Here is an 18,410-nt window from a genome sequence, read left to right on the forward strand (position 1 = left end):
GGGAAGTGTGGCTAATGTTCATGACACAGTGTAAGATCCTCAGATGAGAGACAGGAGGTAAGAATTACTATGCTGCTATTCAGCACTGCCTTTCTGAGCAGCAATTTGTCTCCGTGCCACTCTAGTGATCTCCGCAGAGGGAGAAATATCCTTTTGACTCAGAAGTTATTTGGTGGTTAACGCCAGGAAGCATAGTTTACAGGAAGCCATTTCCTGAGCTTTATCTACCTTCCCCCGAGACATGCACACAAATTTCCAGCAGGCGCATATGGGTTAACCTTCTAACCAAGCCTTGAATGATCTGCAGGTAAAGTGCAAGCACTCACTGAGTATTAATAACCATGCTCAGAATTTAACCACTCTGTGTGTTGCTGTATCTGTACCCCGGGCCTTGCACAGACTCCTTCATGCAACCTTAGAGTGCCTTTGCATCATCTCACCCTTGCTCTGGATGGGTTCGTTTCTGGCCCCTCTCATTACACATACCCTTCCATGCATCTGCTTTGCAAAAGTTTCCACCTCTGAACTCTTGCACCCCCTCATTTCAGTCCCCTGTGGATTTTGCACCAATCCTGCTACAGCTAGCTTCTGCATGATTTAGCCATGACACCCTTATTTCCTTTCTCCAGGGGTGCTGCGCAGAGCCCCATAGCCAGCGCATTCTGTATCCTCACCAAGCTCTTGCATCCCGCTGAGGACAGGACAAGATGCAATGAGCTTGAATTGCAGCAATGGCAGTTTTGGTTGCACATGAGGAAAAACTTCCCATCAGGCTGGTTAAGCACTGGAATAAATTGCCTAGGGAGGTGGTGGACCATCCATCATTGGGGATTTTTAAGAGCAGGTTGGACAAACACCTGTCAGGGATGGTCTAGATAATATTTAGTCCTGCCATGAGTGCAAGGGACTAGACTAGATAACCTCTGGAGGTCCCTTCCAGGTCTATGATCCTCCCCTGCCTCCCCCATGGGACATGGCACAGCTCAGCCTCTGCAATCACTGCTCCATGCTCCTTACCCCAGCCAAGCATTGCACAACCCCCCTGGCCCTTCCCCCGCAGACGCTCCCTGCACTGCCCACCTTTGCACCCCCAGCCCCGCCCCTCTCCTTGACCCAGCTGTCTCTAGCCCCGCCCGTACCGGCCTTGGGAGGAGCCTCTCCCTGCCCGCAGGCGCTGATTGGCTGGCAGCTCATGCATAGAGATGAGAAAGGCGTGGCTCTCGTCCGGCAGGGTCACGGGCTTGCGCGGCTCAGCTGATCGCTGCCGGGCGCTATAAGGGACCGGCCGGGAGCGGGCGCGTTAGAGGCGCCGCTGACCATGGCCGCGGTGGATCTCGCCAAGGTGGGAGCCCACACGCTGAAGCACGCAGTGAGCGGGCAGGTGAGCAGGGCGGAGCGGGGTTGAGGGGCTACCCCCGGGGATGGGGTGGAGGTCAGCATCCCTCCTGGCCCTGAGGAGCACGGCTGGGGGGAGAGGGGTCCCCGGGCAGCGGCTCGCTCCCCGGGGCTATGCCCGGCTGGGCCCTGAGCTAGCACTGCCGAGGGGCGAGGGGTCCCTGGGTTAGGGTCAGTCCAGCCCGTCTCCTTCCCGCTGCCCCCGTCCCTTGCCCTCCCGGCCAGGAAAGGCAGCTCTCCGCGTCTGAAACGGGATAAAACCCCTTTGAACGGGGGCGGGGCGAGAGGGAAGGACGCACGCAGTGAAAATGTTTTATAATCAGTTATGAAAATGCTGCTTGTTTCTGAAGGCTCTTGGTCTCCTTAGACACGTCTTAAATCTCTTTGTACCATGTTGTTGTGGTCGGTGGGTTTTTGTTTGTTTGCACAGGCCAACCAACTTAATCCTCAGCCAGCTGTACCTTGCTTTGGCCTACTTTAACACTAGACTGCTGAGCAGTAAATGAGTTATCTCACTCTAGCAGGGCGATGACCTTGATCATGTGTCCCTAATAAACCTCAGCAGGTGCTGTTAAATGCCTTGTTTGATGGGGTGGGTGGTTCTTGTTTTGTTTTTCAGACTTGTAGTAATAATAATTATTAATGTCCTTCCACCCCAAATGGAAAGGACATGAGTCAGTGTAATAATACTGCCTGTCTTAAAAAAAAAAAAGCTTGCCTTATCCTAGCAGTGAGTATCCTCCAAACCCGGTTTTTAATCTTTGAGAGGGAAACCCCTCATCAGTTTATCTGCTACTCAGGACCGGCGCCAGTGTTTTTGGTGCCCTAGGCGCATGGCCATTTTGCCGCCCCGTGCGCTGCTCCCGTGGCTCTGATGGACCTGTGGACCTGCCGCAGGCGTTCCTGTGGAGGGTCCGCTGGTTGCACGGCTCCGGTGGAGCTGCCACAGGAACGCCTGCAGGAGGCCCACCGGAGCCTTGGGACCAGCCGACCGTTTGCAGGAACGCCTGCGGCAGGTCCACCGGAGCTGCCGGCTGCCGCCCTCCAATAATCCTGGCGCCCTAGGCAATCACCTAAATGGAAGCACCGGCCCTACTGCTATTGGCCAGATTTTCAAAAGTGCTCAGCTCTCATTTAGACCCACAGATAGAGGCGCTATTATCTGCAATGCTCAGCTCCACTGAGAACTCCTGTTAACTTGGCCCCAATGCTAGGAGCTGAGTAGGCTTGACTATCAGGCCTCTTCTGTATAGGCCTTGTCATGGTTTTCTAGGCATAGCCCGTTTCCTCTCTGGGTGCCTTTCACGCCATGTTTCTCTGCTCCTCTTCTCTCTAAAACCAGACAACCACAAAGTAGGGGCAGAGATAATGATCCCCCTAATACTGTACTGGAAACTCCTCCTAACTCTTCAAACAAACCACCTGATGAGTTTGTCAGTGGACAGTGGCCCTTGAATTTGTTGAGGTTGCTGTAACCTGAAAGTTCTGTTAGGATGTGTTCCTGGTGCTGGCCTGCCTTGTGGCTACTGGTAATGCCTCTCTGTAGGTGGTGGAGCTGCGGGCCTTGTGGCGGGACCAGCCATGTGTGGTGCTCTTCCTGCGGCGGTTTGGCTGTCAGGTTTGCCGCTGGATTGCCAAGGAGACCAGCAAACTGAAAGATTTGCTGAACAGTCACAACGTCCGCCTGATCGGAGTCGGGCCGGAGAGCGTAGGCCTGCAGGAGTTCATCGATGGGAACTACTTCAAAGGAGGTAGGACTAGGGGGTGGGAACTTCCCCTCCAAGAGTTTCTGAGCTCTCCTATCTCATCAAGGGAAGTGCTGCACCCAGTTCAGAAAGCAAGTACAGGAGCCTTTATTCAGCCTTGTGCTGATGCAAAACCTAGGGTGCAGAGGCTCGGAGTTCAAGGCCAGAAGGGACGACCAAATCACCCAGCCTACCCTCCAGTGTGTGTCATAAGCCATCCAGCAACTGAAATTAGACCAAAGTCTTACAGCCCAAGGGAGACTCCACAATTACGTGCCATAGGCAGAGAATAGGAGGGACTGGGGTGCTTTAAGGCCTGAGGCTCCTGCAATGAAGGGGAAGTGATTAAGTGAGAGATGCAGTGTTGTTGGAGCTGTGTTGGTCCCAGGAAATTAGAGAGACAAGGCAGGTGAAGTAATATCTTTTATTAGACCAACTTCTGTTGGTGAGAGAGATGAGTGCTCAAGCTGCCCAGTGCTCTTCCTCGGGTCTGGAGAAGGTACCCAGTGTCACAGCTAAAGACCAGATCGAACTGATCATTTACCAAAATCCACATCTATCTGCAAACTTGTCTTGATCATGCCTCCTTATCCTGGGGCTGCCTTAACTTGTGCTGTGGTCTTTGTCAGCTGGGGAATAGCCAGAGTGCAGGCCTGCCCTGAGCACAACCTCTCATGCCCAGACGTGCTGCGCTCTGGCTGAACCTCACTTATTTATGGTGGGTTGTGTAGCCAGGTGGCTACATGGCAACCATGAACTGGAGCAAGGGAGCTTAAATGGGACTCCCAACAAGCTGAGGGCAGAGCTGGGACTAGCCCCAGGGAGTTCTGACAAGGTGACACCCCCTTTTCCATGCTAGAATTGTTCTTGTATTTCATTCCTGTGTGTGCTGGGTAGTCATGAGTTGAAGGATGTGAACAAGGTGTAATTAGTATTTAATGGCTCCAAAAAGTTGCCCTCAGCGGGCTTGGCATCAGCAGGTGCTTGGAAGGTTAAATGATACTGTACTTGCATAACCAGGTGGACGAAACCTGTGCATTGCTGGGAGTCTCAGCAGAGAGGTCGAGGACATGGTGGCCATGGAGTCTGCCTTGCCCCTGGGGCATATCCTCTAGAACCAGCCCCAGTCCGACTGGAAGAGCTGCATGGGGAAGCCTGCTGTACGTGTTCTGTGGTTAACTTCAGCTTCCAGCAAATGCCTTTCTCCAACCTCTAAAATTGGGACTACCAGTCCAGACTTCAGAGCTGAGCATCTTTGCTAGCTTGCTGACTTGTACTAAGTCCAGCCGAGTGCAGTGCTGGGGCCAAGATCTGGGGGTTGTGAAGGTGGCTTAGTCACCTGCTTGTCTCTGGTTACATGTTACCCATTGCCTTCCCCACTGATTACCTGCATCTGCAGATCTGTCCCACTCTTGACTAGCTCTGTGGAACCTGATTTCCTGCCTGAACTCCGCTGCTGAGTACCCCTCTTTTCTCCCTCTGACCATACCCCAAAATGTGCTGCCTCCATGCCAAGCTACTGGACCAGTCTCCTGAATAACATTCATGCCACACCCTTCTTCAGTATAAAACTCTGTGCCGTGGATCCTCATGCAACGCCACAGATGGCCTGTAGATACTACAGGGGTGTGTGCCTGGCAGCACATGTATTGGTGATATGTCTGGAGGGAGCTTTCGGGGAAGCTCTCTTCTGTGGGTTATAGGCATGGGTGGAAGGGTGGGGGAGACAACTACTAGGTTTGAGGCAGTATCTTGCTGGATGATGGTGCTATTTTGTGAGCTTGTTCTAGAGACTAGTCATGTTTTGACTATGAGCTGCTTTGCTGGCTGCTGATATTTTTTTTTTTTGCAGACTGACATAAAACAAATACTGCTGAGATGGCACATCCTCCCTAGTTGTTTTTAACTTCACCTTTTTTCCCTCCCCAGAACTCTATCTTGATGAGACTAAGCAGTGCTACAATGACCTGGGTTTCAAAAGGTGTGTGGCTCCTATTGACTTCTTGTCCCCAGTCTAAGAGAACCTCAGCCCTTAATCAAAGCAATTTGAAGGGACGTAGCTAAGATGACTAGGGCCCGTTATAGCAGAAGGCAGCACCCCCTCCTCCGGCTGAGAAGACAGCTTTGCCCCAGTGTAGTTCTAATGGTCTCTGACTCCTGTGGGAAAGGGCTGCCACATGGCAAACTGCAGGGATCCCTCAGTACAAACCCACCTGGGGCTCCAGCTCTTGCCTGTTGCTTTGTTACCCTGGGGACCATTAATGGTTAAGTGACTGTACTTGGTTTGAGACCGAGGCAAACATACAAGGGCTCTTGGATCAAAACTGAAAGCCTGGGCATACCAGCGAGATCCTGAGCTCAGTGGCTTCTGGCTAGCTCATGCTGGTGTGCTGGAACGCACTGACCATGGGGATCCTTGGTGGTGCTTAGGGTGTTCATTACAATGAGTCAAATCCAGCTTTCTCCTTCTTCCCCTCCCTCCCCCTGTGTGCAGCCTGCTCACCCAGGGTCATGGGCTCAGGCTGCAGCCTCCTCTCCCTGCCCCTGCCACCACCATGGGGTCATGTAGTAACTTTGTCCCAAGTGAGTTGCAGGACAGTGAAGTGGGAGAACCTCTGGCTAATGTGACAACATTCAATAGCAAGCTGCATGGAATGAGTGCTGATCTCCCTGTGAGCTTAATTATTGGGGTCAAATCCTCAGCAGGTGTAAACTGGTATAGCTCCATTGACTAAGCTAAATTAAGGTAGCAGAGGATAACCAACATGTCCTTTCTTCCCCCCAGGTACAATGCCTTGAGTATAGTTCCTGCTGCTCTGGGGAAACCAGTTCGAGAAGTTGTCACGAAGGTGAGAGCCTAGATAGTAGGAAATGTACCCCAGTTGAGAACCACTGCTTTAGAGGGTGCATGTACCCCAGGGGTATTCAGAGGTGTTCTGGGGGGGAGTGTATATCAACGTGTTTAGATATTGGTCTAGGTTTACAACAGGCTACATACAAAGCATCAGCGAAGTCTGTACAAACTAAAATTTCATACAATGACTTGTATGGCCTATAGACCAGTATAAACACTAAAATGTAGGTACATATTTATATTCCAGTTGATGTATTTTATAACTCTATGGTGAGAGTACACAACTTGTCAGCAGTAATGTGGCTATGACACTTGTATTTGTCAGTTTTTTTGAGCAAGCAGTTTTTAGGTGAGGTGAAGCTTGGGGGTTCACCAGACAAATCAGATCCCTGCAAGGGGTACTGTAGTCTGGAAAGGTCGAGAGCCCCTGTTCTAAAGGCCTGACCAGGCTTGTGCTGAGCACTTGGATGACTTCAGTGGGTGCATCTGGGACCCTTCTGCCCACTGGCTTGAGTGGGTTTTGAGAGGGCTCTGAGCATCCTCAAGATGAGGCCTTTGAATCACACTCGCAATGAACTTTGGGCTTTATTTTTCCCTCAGGCAAATGCGGACGGCATCCAAGGGAACTTCAGTGGTGATCTCTTGCAGAGTGGAGGAACAATAATAGTCAGTCAAGGTAAATAAATGTGAATCCATCTGTCAAAACTACCAGGTAACTGGCCATAGCCGGTGAAGGACACACATTTCTAGATGACTTGCTTGGAGCAGTTTGTCTAGTTGAAGAGCCTATGCCTGGAGAAGGCTTTAGAAGCCATCACATTGAAATCCTGCCTCAGGGAGGCAAGACAACTGGGCTGAGGGTGAGGAGGATTTGCAGCTAATGGAGTAGGGTGGTGTGGAAACCTGACAAAGGAAAAACTGCTAGGCAAGCATCTGAGTTATTAGATGTATCAGTTAGCAAGGATGGCATCCATCCTTGCAACTATGTAATGGGATCTTTCATAGCATTAGTTAGGCCAGTTAAGTCACTTTTATACTTTCTTAGACCCTGGAAAGTGTTTTTTAGTTGTTCCTGCTGCCTGCAAACTAAGATCAGCCCTTGACCCAGCACTGCTTGGCAGGTCCATGGCCTGCATAATGCTTCAAGTGTTTGACTTCAGTTGTACTTGCTATTGCTATTGCCTGGGAGGGGGAAATCGCTTCTGGCTGAAACTTGGCACCTCCCCAATAGTGGAGTTGATGCAGAGCCCTGGCACATCTCTGCAATGGGAGTTGTCCATGCTGTGGTGTCTGTAGCTGAACGTACATAAGCCTTTTTTGAGATCTAACCGACAACATGGCATAGCTTTCTCTAATGCTGCATTCTCCAGTTGGGTCCAGCTCTTACCACCCGGTGGCAGTATGGTAGAGAGCATTCTCTGAACACTCTTCTTAACACCAAATGTAACTTTTTTGTTTTTAAAACTCCCTAGCTAAAATGCTGCCCCTTCTACAGAAAACAGAGGAACTTTGTTACTATCTTAATGTTTAGATGCTGGAGTGTAAAGCAATAGGAAATCCAGACATGCATCCGATGAAGTGGGTATTCACCCATGGAAGCTCATGCTCCAAAATGTCTGCTAGTCTATAAGGTGCCACAGGATTCTTTGCTGCTTTTACAGATCCAGACTAACATGGCTCCCCCTCTGATACAGGAAATCCAGAGTGCACCTGTCCCAGTTGTATGTATAGAATGTCTCAGAGTAAAGTACATGCTGCTTCCTCTTTAATAAAATAGAACTTAGACTTTGTACAGGGCTTGCTTGGGTCTCAAGTCACACTCATATGTCACTGCTCACCATTCTGCAGCAGAACATATTCTGAATGACTTCTCAAAGGGGAGCTGGCAAACACTTGTGATGAACACACCGGTACTACTTGTTTGCCAACCCGGTAGTGATGCTAGGTTTTTGTAATTGTTGGAAATGTCAGTGTTCCTGCAGGCTTTAGGAAAAGCCCCATGCTACCCTAGAACTGCTGCATTGAATTCACAGGAGCACATGGGTCAGTGCAGTTTGCTGGCAGACACAGGGCTCGTACACATCAGCGCTCTACTTCAGTATAACTTAAGTTGCTCAGAGGTGCTTCTGTGAGTTACACGGACCTAAGTTCTGGTGTAGCCAGCACCATGTTAGCGGAAGAGCATCTTCCATTGACATAACTACTGCTTCTCGGGGAGATGGAATGAGTAATTTGATGGGAGAGCTCTCTCCCATCGATGTAGAGCATCTGCTGCTGTAGCAGTTCTAGTGTAGACTCAGCCCTGAGATTGCGAAGGCTTGAATGGGGCGTGGAGGGAAATCTGATCTCACCCCTCAAGTGTTCTGCAGTCTGTGATTCACTCATTGGGGTGCATGTGAGCCGTTCCAGTTTTGATGTGAATGTGACTGGCTGTCAGTGATCCCTTATTAAAGGCTACATCCGTTCTCTGCCTTGCTGCCCAATGCTTGTCATTCGTAATGACCGTAAATACATCCTGTCCTTTTTCAGGTGGAGAGAAATTGCTCCTGCACTTTATACAGGATTCACCTGGTGACTATGTTCCCTTGGAAACCATCATCAAAACCCTTGGGATCTCGGCAAGTGTTAAGGAGGGTGTGAAACCTCAGGTAAGAGCTATTATTCCTCTAATGCTGGAAACTGAGCTACTAGTTTAAAAACGAAGGAACCTGCTGGAGCCACCTCACTCCAAACTTTACCTGGAGCACTATACCAACAGCAAACCAAGCCTGTTTCCATGGGAGAGGAATGCGCACTCCAGACATGTGATTGCTAAAGTGCACTGACTGATCAGTGTCAACCCTGCTGGAGCACACTCAGAGTTCCCTGGTGTGCTTTAACGTGGTGCTCTTTCATACCAAATAACAGGAAGTAGGTGTTGCTACTGTTTGCCAAGAGAGACTACACTTTGAGCAGGCCTACATTAAAACACACTAGGGGACTTCAGTGCCCTCCAGCAGGGTCTGTATAGTCATGTTAGTGTGCTTTGCTGCTTGTGTAGACAAGCCCTCACTCTCCGTTTGCTACCAGACTCAAGACTATCCCATAGAGATGCTTGAAAAGTAGTGGATCTGCTGCAGTCAAGGAAAAAATCGGGGGGGGGGGGGGTGAGGGAAATGTAGCCCAAATGAATCCTTTGCAATGTGTCTGTTCTTAATGCAAATGGACCAGGTGGCCTAGCACTTCACCCCACGCCCTCTAGAACCTAGACCCCTGCTGTGCCCTCCAGAGAGGGTTAATATGGAGACCAGGATCAGGTTCTGCTGCTAGTCTTTACCGTGACTCCTCTGAAGTCTAGACCTGAGCAGAAATGGAGCTTCTACAGGGATCTTTGGCAAAGCTAGAGTAAGAGTGGGGCTAAATCTGTGCCTTCCCCACAGCAATGCGGACTCCTTGCTCCCAGTGCCCTTCTTCCTCCTAAAACACCCCTGCTACAGTCCTGAGCTGACTGTCTCCTCCCACTCCCTTAGATCTGCTAGAGGCTCCAGCCATCCTCATGCTGTTACCTGGGGTTTTCAGAACCCAAATCAGTGATAACTTCACCGTTTCACTCCAGGCAGTATCAGAAATAAATCCATGGGAACACAGCAGTTTGTCTGATAAAATGATTAATACAAGTAAACATGCTCTTATTTAACACTACAATTAGATATTAAGCATACACCGACATAAGCAATAAGTTTAGGACATTCCAGATATAGTTACCCACAGTCTGAGATGGTTTTGAGCAATCACCAGCCAGACTTCCAGGGGCTCTTTCTGTCCAGTTTATGGGGAGTTTAGATGTCAGCTCCTTTTTTCCAACGAAAAGCTCCCTCACACTGCTCCAAGGTATTTACTTTTGCCTATTTTTTTTTATAGCTAACTTTAATAAAACACAAAACCTGTAGTTACTTTTAGTGGGTCAGCATTCTAACCTTTACTGGATTACCAGTTTTCACACAAACAGCATAGTGATCACTATGCCTGCTTTCCCTTCACTGTTTGTGTGAAAACCCTCTAGCAGAGATGTGGCAAGGACAGAGATTCCCATCAGCTTGCTGCTAAAGAGGATTAGGAAATCACTGGGCAGCTCTCAAAGGTCATGCTCTCTGGGAACAGAGCATAGAGGAACAGGCAAACTGCATTACAGAACTGTCCCCAGGATTTCTGTAGCATTAGCTCAAATAGCCCCTTGCAGTCAAGATTTGTAGGTGCCACTAATTATTGCTGAGCATCCAAGACTTCGAAAGAGAAGTCTTTGGTGCCTGACTTCCAAAGAAATCAGGCTCTCCCACGAGTGAGTAGAACAGTTAGTGACTGTGTGGGTAGCCATGTTAGTCTGTATCCACAAAAACAAGGAGTCTGGTGGCACCTTAAAGACTAACAGTTTATTTGGGCATAAGTTTTCGTGGCTTAAAAAACCTCACTTCAGATGTGTGAGGGTAGGAGAGGAAGGGACCAATCACCTTTAATGCTTCCCTCTGAGACTCCAGGATATGTGACTGACAGCTTAGCCTCCCAGTGCCCTCCAACAAATTTCTCATTAAGGTTAATGGCAGCAGCCTCAGTGATACCTACAGTGCTTCCAGTTACCAGAGGAAGGTGCTTTTAGACTGGCCGAGCCAGCAGTAGGCCTAAAAGGAGGTGGTGTGAGTAGGGATTTCAAAGGAAGGGCAGATGACTGGCTGGGCTTAAATACTTGGCTGGCACACACTCAAACTCTCAGATGATTCCTCTGTAAGTGGGAGGCTTAATAAATGTCCATGGAAAAATCAAGTAGTAATGTCCATGTGCTGTGGTGACTTGGAACAAACCCCTCCCTGGTGTGTGTTAACTATTACTTGTAATAGCAGTTCTGGCACTTGCCCCTAATGGCACCTTTCTGCAAAATCATTTCGTTCCACAGTAACTAAACTGTCAACCATGCAACTGCTCCCTGACCTGAACTGTTCCTCAGGCCTGGCAACAGCAACTCTGGGCCCCAGGGCAGAACAATTCTCTCCTCTTCCTCCCCTGCCAAAAAAAAACCCAACGCTTCTCCTTGTTTTCTTGGGATATGTGCACTCTAGTCTCTTGCTTGAGACACTAGGCTGCTACTGCAACTCAACTAAGGGTCTACTAGAGAGACAGTCTGTAGAACATGGGTTCATAACTTCCTTGGTCAAAACTCTAATTTCCTTCCATCCACTAGATACTGTGAACTTGTAGTGACTCTGGGGTTTTCTTCAAATGAGGTAAAATGTATAAACTACTTCTCTGTGTTCTTGGAGAAATAGGCCGAGACTATTCGCTCCAGGATCAGTCTTGTTGAGTAGAATAACAAATCCTAGACTGATAGTATTGCTGCAGTTGTCACAGACGCCTACCTCTTGCTCTGTTTGTACAGCCGACCAGATGTGCTGGGCTTGGCAGACAAGTCCATATCTCCCATGGCTTGCACTCATAAGCTGACAGAATTCCTGCTGGAAGTGAACAAACGGGAAGCTAAAGGCAGCCATCGTTGCTGCATATGAAAGTGCACAGCTTGAAGGGTTTTGTGCTTCAAGGGAGGAGGAAAGCAACCTGTGTAGGGAGCCCAGGAAGGGTGGATTAGGGTTTGTTTGGCCTGGTAGAAGAAGCCTGGTTTTTCAGGTTCAGAAGTGGATTCCAGGTCCATGTGCGTTTATGGAGGCCATGAGATGAAGCTGGGTTCTAACCTAGTGGTTTAGAGAGAGTAGAAGAAAAGGGGGACAAGGGTAGAGAAGTAAAAAGAGTAAAATATTCTTTTGTGTAGGACTTCCTGGGTGTCTCCCCTGTCCCACCTCCCCTTGGGCATGAGGGAGGCACTTTGCTAACCCAATGACTGTCTGTCTCTTTACAGTGCGATGAAGAGGCCTGTACCAGATGATGGAGAGGAGCAGGGAGCAATTTCTTTAAGCAAGAAAGAAGCCAATGTGGTGACCTTCTCTGTTCAACCACTTCATAGCTGCTGTAATCTCACCGCACTGTCTATAGTCATACTTTTGTATAATGGCCAAATCACTGAAGTGTGAGTAAATGCCCTAAAGCAAAGTGCTGTGTCAGGCTGTCTTGGATGAGCATAACAAAGCTTTCCCTGTTGCTCAACATTGTAACCAATAGCAGCTAGTTTGATGGCTTTCCCATTGGATCATTTTGATCAGGTGACCGGTAGGTGTGAACAAGAGTATCGTCTGAGGATTTTGAGACAAGGAGAGCCTCTGGCTTCATGGCCAGTGCTAATAGTTTATCGACTTCCCCTATTAGCTTTCTTCCCTGGTTAGAAGTCCTTTCCACCCACATTATACTTGTCCTGCTCTGCAGAAACACTTCGTTAGCAAGTGGTGGTGGTGACTTAACTTTATCTGTGTGAACACTTCACCCTTCTTAAAGGCATTAAAACAGAAGAGCCTTACAGATAACTGTGGGCAGAGTACCTGAACACACTTCTAAAGCTGGGCCAGTGTCAGCTTGGTCAGAGGGCAGCTTAAACCAGTGTCTTAGCTGAAGTAGGCTGTTGAATACATACCCTGGGGTGCAACAGCAGGTGGAGATCATGCTGCTGCATGCACCCAGCATGCTTTTTCATCTAATAAGAGCCAAGACTATGTACTCTATCTGAGGCTGGTGTCCAAATAGACTCTTTACTCTAGCTTCAACCTAAGCTACAGTAAAAGTGGACTAAAGATTTTTTTCCTTAGTGCAGAGAAATAGATTTTGTAGGTAAATATTTAATAGGCACCACCTGCCATTCAAAAGACTGAGGAAAGCCCAGCAGCCCTATCTTCCTTCCATCTCCCTACTTATCCCTCACAATCTTCCTAATGATGAAACTTTAACACTAGCCTTAAATAATCCTTATGTCTCAGGAAAACTCCTGGATATGAGCCTCTATGGTCATCAAATCCAGGCTCCGAGGAGCAAAGAATACCAGAGTCCAGAGAAAGCACTGATGCCTTCCTTCTCCTAAAGTCAGCGTGCATTAGCTGATGAGCTTGGAGCAAGGTCAGCTATTGGGTCAGCTAGGTGCATTTAAAGAGCCATATTCTAACTGCAGACACACCCAAGAGTAGGCATCTCATGCTGATGATGGAGTTAACCTTCAACTGTCCTCATTTTCTGTTGTGTGAATTAATTGCAATAGGTTTCCTGGTCTGGAAAAGGTGAGTAAGTGGAGATGGACAATAAACACAACAAATAAAGTGACTATTATTCTACCTGCAACTGTACACAAATGATTTAATAAGCTGATTTGTCAGAGTACTTAACACTCCTTTGTAATTAGTCACTTAATTAAAAACAGTGTAGAAATAGGAAACACTCAGAAAGACCAGCTTGACTATTGTACACATTAATGATGCACACAATATGATGATGCACACATTAATGATGTACACAATATGATGTAGGTTAATTTCCTGTGATCCCAGCATAACATATACAGCATCTCACCTGTCAAAACTTGAGGGTGATACTTTATTTCTACTCTGACTTCTGCCAAGAGAAGGTCCCTAGCCTGAAGAGGTTGCAACTTCTGAACTAGGACCAATTGCAAACCTTGTCTAGTCATAGATTCCAAAGGCCAGAAGGGACTATTGTAATCCTGTAGTCCTGACCTCCTTGATAACACAAGCCATAGGCTTCCCCCAAATAATTCCTAGAGCAGATCTTTAGAAACATCCACTCTTGTCACAATATGAATATCTTAAATCTTACACTGCATCATCTATGCAATTCTGGTTAATTTATCAGCAGTGCAGAAAAGCACTCAGGGCTCTACCACCATCAAAGCAAAGTTTTAAAGAAGCAGGTTTTGGTTTTTGTTTTTTTTAAAATAGTGAATGAAAATATTTTGCAAGCTGTGTAATGTAGAGCTGAGACATCTGTGTTTTGGTGCTATACCAGTGCCTTGAGCTTTGTATATAGGTACAGCTTTCTAATGGTGGGGAGGAGAAAAGCTCTGAGTACTTGGCCTGGAACTTCATGAAATGAGAGAAGAAGAGATCTGGTTAATTTTTTAAACTGTAGCTGCAGTAGCATGCTGTATGGTTCCCATTGTATATTGAGTCACAAAGTGCTGATTAGAAATGGATTCTAATTTAATATACACCAGGCGTAAGAACTGTATGTTAGCCGAGGAGTTAACAAATGTGTTATATCTTGGTGCTTTAATTTTAACAAGTGAAGGGGCTATCCTTCACTGTTTTCTTCCCACTAAACCACCTTTATGGTGTTAAATCATCTGCTTTATCTTAATTGAACATCTAACTGCCAAGAAAATGAGATCCAGCTTCCTAACATTAAGAGTAATTGAAACTTGCCAACTACACACAGATTTTTATTGTGGTAGGTGAATACTTCACTTTAGCTGCATCATGCCCAGTATTTTATTATCTAAGTTAATTGAACGAGCCCTACCTCGCTGTAAGTGACCAAGTGCCTTCAGCTACTAGCTGACAGGAAGTAGATGTGTGGTGTTAAACTACAGTAAAACCCAGAGGTCCCCCAATGATTTCTCCCTGAAAACTAACATGGAAGAGACCGCAGGAGAGAGTGCCTGGCAGCCAGGTTCTGCAGCTGTCATTTCAGTAAGTAGACTTTTTAGGTTACTGACTCAATGAGGAAGGTTTTTTTATACATTCTACAGCAGGAGGGGGGAGGCAAATTTTCTTTTTTAAAAAAAGGCTAGAGAAGCTTGTTTCTAGATTCATCTGATTGGTTTCATGACTCTAGACTGGAGCCAGATTTTAAAGTCCAGATCCTCAAATATATTTAGGCTCCGAACATGCATTGATTCCCCCCTCCCTGGGAGTTAGGCACTCCAAGCCAGACTTTCAAAGGCATTTAATTCTACCAGCCTCATTAAATGGCTTGAATCTGGCTGTAGATTTTCCTTTCTTAGTTGCATAGCTCATTTAGGTCTAAACACTCCAGCTAGAACTGTACATGGTTGGGTCCTAAACCCCCATTTTCTCCAGCTGATGTGTATATAAATACCAAACCCAGGAGCTTTAGGTAGCATTCTCATGTATGCTCTCGCTACCTCGGTCTGAGCAAGTGTCAATAATGGATATGGTGCTTGTTTGATATCCAGTATGTAATACAGCTAAGTATGAAAATAGCCCATGCTCAGTGAATAGCAGCATGCTACTAGGCCTTAATCCTGTCCTTGTTTATACCTCCTGCAATACCAGCGTGCGTAGCCAGTCCTAGGTGGTGCTGAGCACCATCACCTTCTCTTGAGGATTAGGCCCTAACTGATGGTACAAGGTGCTTATGGACATAAGGGAAGGCAACTGCCCATGTTACTAAGGCATTCTCTCTTCTATACACTGCTCCTATGGACTTTGTGGTACATAGGAGAGAAAATAGACCCTGAGAAAGCACAAGGTCTCTGAGTTGGGGAGGGAGGGGGTAAGGGCAGATAGGTTTGTCATTAAATAAACTCTTCTAATCTAGAAATTCAAACTAAATGAATTAGGGGTTTTCTGCTGTAGTAGATGCTCTCAATTTGTAGATGAACTTCGTTTTGCCAGGAGAAGATATAGACTTTAAGGTCAGAAGGGACCATTATGATCATCTAGTCTGACCTCCTGCACAATGCAGGCCACAGAATCTCACCCATCCACTTCTAACAACCCCCTAACCTATGTCTGAGTTATTGAAGTCCTCAAATTGTGGTTTGAAGAGCTCAAGTTGCAGATACTCCTCCATGTATTACATGTATATGCAAATATTATCCAGACTTCATTTGGTAAGAACACACTTACTGTCAAATAGTAAAATAGCTCAGTGACAGCTAGACACTTCTCTCTAGTATAAAGCTGCTACTGGTAATTAGTGCTGATTTAATGAAGTGAATTCCAGCGTCTTTTGTTTTTAACTCAATGACTTTAAATTTGAAGATTGTTCTAAGATTTTTTTTAAAAGGGATGATGGGATTAATTTATTTTGCTGATGAAACTTGCTTGCTAGATGGACACTCAACCACAAAATAGAACTCTTAGCAAAATGCTACTGACACTGGATGTAAGTCACATTCCATAAAAATAAAATTAATCTTTTCTTAATTATGCATTACATAGAGACTAAACGCATTAATAACTTGGTTTGACATCTGTTAAGATAACGAATACCAAATGTTAAATTATGAAGAATAGGAGGTATCCTGCTTTCCAGTGGTACATACCAAAAATAAACATTTTCACTGAAGAACGTTTAAGTCCAATATAAAGGATTGCCCATTTCAGTACTAGTTATTCTGAAATTTTAGCATTCATGGAAGAAAGCAATCCAGACCTGTTTCTACAGATAAATGCCTGAACAATTTGCTGCAGTACAAGTTTTATTTATATAAAAATTAACAAGACTTGTGCATTTTTAAAGTGTAATGACATCCAATCTTTAAAAGCAGACTATAGCAAAATAAAAAAGCCCAGGATTAAAAATAGATAATTGTTTCCCTGTGTAAATGTTTTGCTGTTTACACTAAGCAACAAGCTTTTGCCACTAAAATATTCTAAATATTTACCCTTAATGGAAGAATAAGAATCCTCTTAAATATATTTCTGAAGGGAGGAAGAGACCCATGTAATTCTGACCTTGGCAATGCTAGGGAATCTCCTCTTTTAAAAGTTCTTTACATCTCCTTGCGTTGAGATCATGTTAAACTTGCCTGGTAGAGCAAAACAAGAAGTGCAAAAACAGTGGTTCAGCTTTGCTTGAACTCAGCAGCCAGCAGGTATTTGAACATATAGCTCACCTTGTGAAATATCAAGACAAATTACAATCTCTTACAACAAAGCAGTCATGGAGGTGTGAGCAGACTGTTACGTGGACAGCACATAAGTTAACTAGCTCTATCCTTGGGTTTGAGAGAAGTGCACTAGAAACTGAAACAGAATATTGAAAAATAATTAACTCCGTGAAAAGTCAGACAGGCTTACTGAATCGTGAAAGGATTCATTAGTTGTAAGACATACTAAAATGAATATTCCTCACTGAAAAATAGAGCGGCTTTTATTTTTTAAAGAGCTAGTCTTTGTAACCCTGATGTGGTATCTTAACAGTCAGGATGTCATTTGAAACAGTCATTTTTCTCCTGAAGTGTACTGTCGCTTTCAATCCAGCCCAATCAGACAACATTGCGAGATGCCTGTGTACATTCCCGCCAAACCACAAAAGCCCGACAGCTGTAGCTTCTTTAATTCTGACTACAGTAGCTGCACCATTAACCTTGGCTGTCACTGCACAGGAAAACATCAGGCACGTCACTGGCTAGAACCGTTCAGCAGGTAGCCACATGAGTTCAGTTTTTAGACTGTGCAGTCAAAGCATTATCATCATCAGCATCAGTTTGTTTTGGCTACCACACTCTGCATTTCTCTACAGGGTGCATGGCTGTGCCCTTCTTACAGTGGAATGCTTCAGAGAAAGCTTCAAAGTTTTGCAAGGATCCCATCACCCTAGACAACACAAGGGAGAAAAAGAAAGGGGTTTATTTGTACATCAGGAGCATGCAGAGGACACGGTGCAGAACAGAACGTAAGCATGTTCTTGAGAGAATCAGGGCTGGAGGTCTCAGTCAGGTCTACATTGTGTGGGCACATACACTAAGAGATGATCTGTACCCCAGATGGCTTATACAGTCTCAGGCTATGATTCTGCAGTTGAGTTCATGCTGGCAGGCTTTCGATCCTGCACGGAACCAGTGGGTCTGGGCGGGTGGATTGTTGCAGGATCTAGGTATAAGGCGAGATGCAGCATCCTCAATGGCACAACTAGCGCTCAGGCCAAAGGGAGCCCAGCCACTGAAACAAACTCCATGAAGGAGAAGGATGGCCCTCAGATGTTTGCAAAGAACAGCCAGCCACTGTCAAGCACTGCCACTGGGTATGGTCTAGACACAGGTCCTGCTCCGGCAATGAGGACGACGTGGATAGACACTTGTGCCTGCATAGCAGTTTTTAAGTTACTCTTCCTTACCTCCTTTACTTACTGGATTCTTCTTCAAAGATATACACGTGTATATACATACACCCCCCCCCTTCCCTTGATGTGCAGTTATACAGACAAGAATGAGTTTGCTTGTTTTAAACCCAGCTTGAAGACAATCCAGTGAAATGACGCAATAGAATTATTCTTTCAGGTGGACAGTCAGACTTCAAAAACAATGTCTGGGGACTAACTGAAGAAGTAATAGCATGAGTTTTGCAGGCTGGTGTATTGCTGCATTGCCTAATCCCTGGCACATTTCTTTGTGCTCTTCCATGGCGGGTTCTGGGTGGGATGCAGATAAGGAGTGTGCTGCTTCTCAGTGCAGCCAAGTTCCCTGGATTCGATACGGGAGTGGGTTTCTTTTCAGGTGTGTCTAAGGTGGTGGAATTCTGGCAGAAATT

At 46.3% G+C, this 18,410-nt stretch overlaps 2 protein-coding genes across 4 annotated transcripts in view; one reads left to right on the forward strand and one right to left on the reverse strand.

The window, feature by feature from the left end:
- The first annotated feature begins 1,227 nt into the window (after positions 1 to 1,227).
- On the forward strand, positions 1,228 to 15,628 carry PRXL2B (peroxiredoxin like 2B). The gene is made up of 7 exons (XM_030537585.1): positions 1,228 to 1,381; positions 2,942 to 3,146; positions 5,070 to 5,121; positions 5,926 to 5,989; positions 6,595 to 6,670; positions 8,524 to 8,642; positions 11,876 to 15,628. Exons 1-7 carry the CDS (start codon positions 1,319 to 1,321, stop codon positions 11,900 to 11,902), a joined length of 606 nt encoding a protein of 201 aa, XP_030393445.1. The 5' UTR covers positions 1,228 to 1,318; the 3' UTR covers positions 11,903 to 15,628.
- The window catches only part of MMEL1 (membrane metalloendopeptidase like 1), a 56,586-nt gene continuing 53,803 nt past the window's right edge, over positions 15,628 to 18,410 (reverse strand). For all 3 annotated transcript variants that reach the window (XM_030537584.1, XM_030537583.1, XM_030537582.1), the window contains exon 23: positions 15,628 to 17,477. In XM_030537584.1, coding sequence (XP_030393444.1) covers positions 17,378 to 17,477 — 100 coding nt within the window. In that variant the 3' untranslated portion in view covers positions 15,628 to 17,377. The remainder of the gene's footprint in view (positions 17,478 to 18,410) is intronic.

Source organism: Gopherus evgoodei, chromosome 18 (genome assembly GCF_007399415.2).
Source record: "Gopherus evgoodei ecotype Sinaloan lineage chromosome 18, rGopEvg1_v1.p, whole genome shotgun sequence".
NCBI classification, from domain to species: Eukaryota; Metazoa; Chordata; order Testudines; family Testudinidae; genus Gopherus; species Gopherus evgoodei.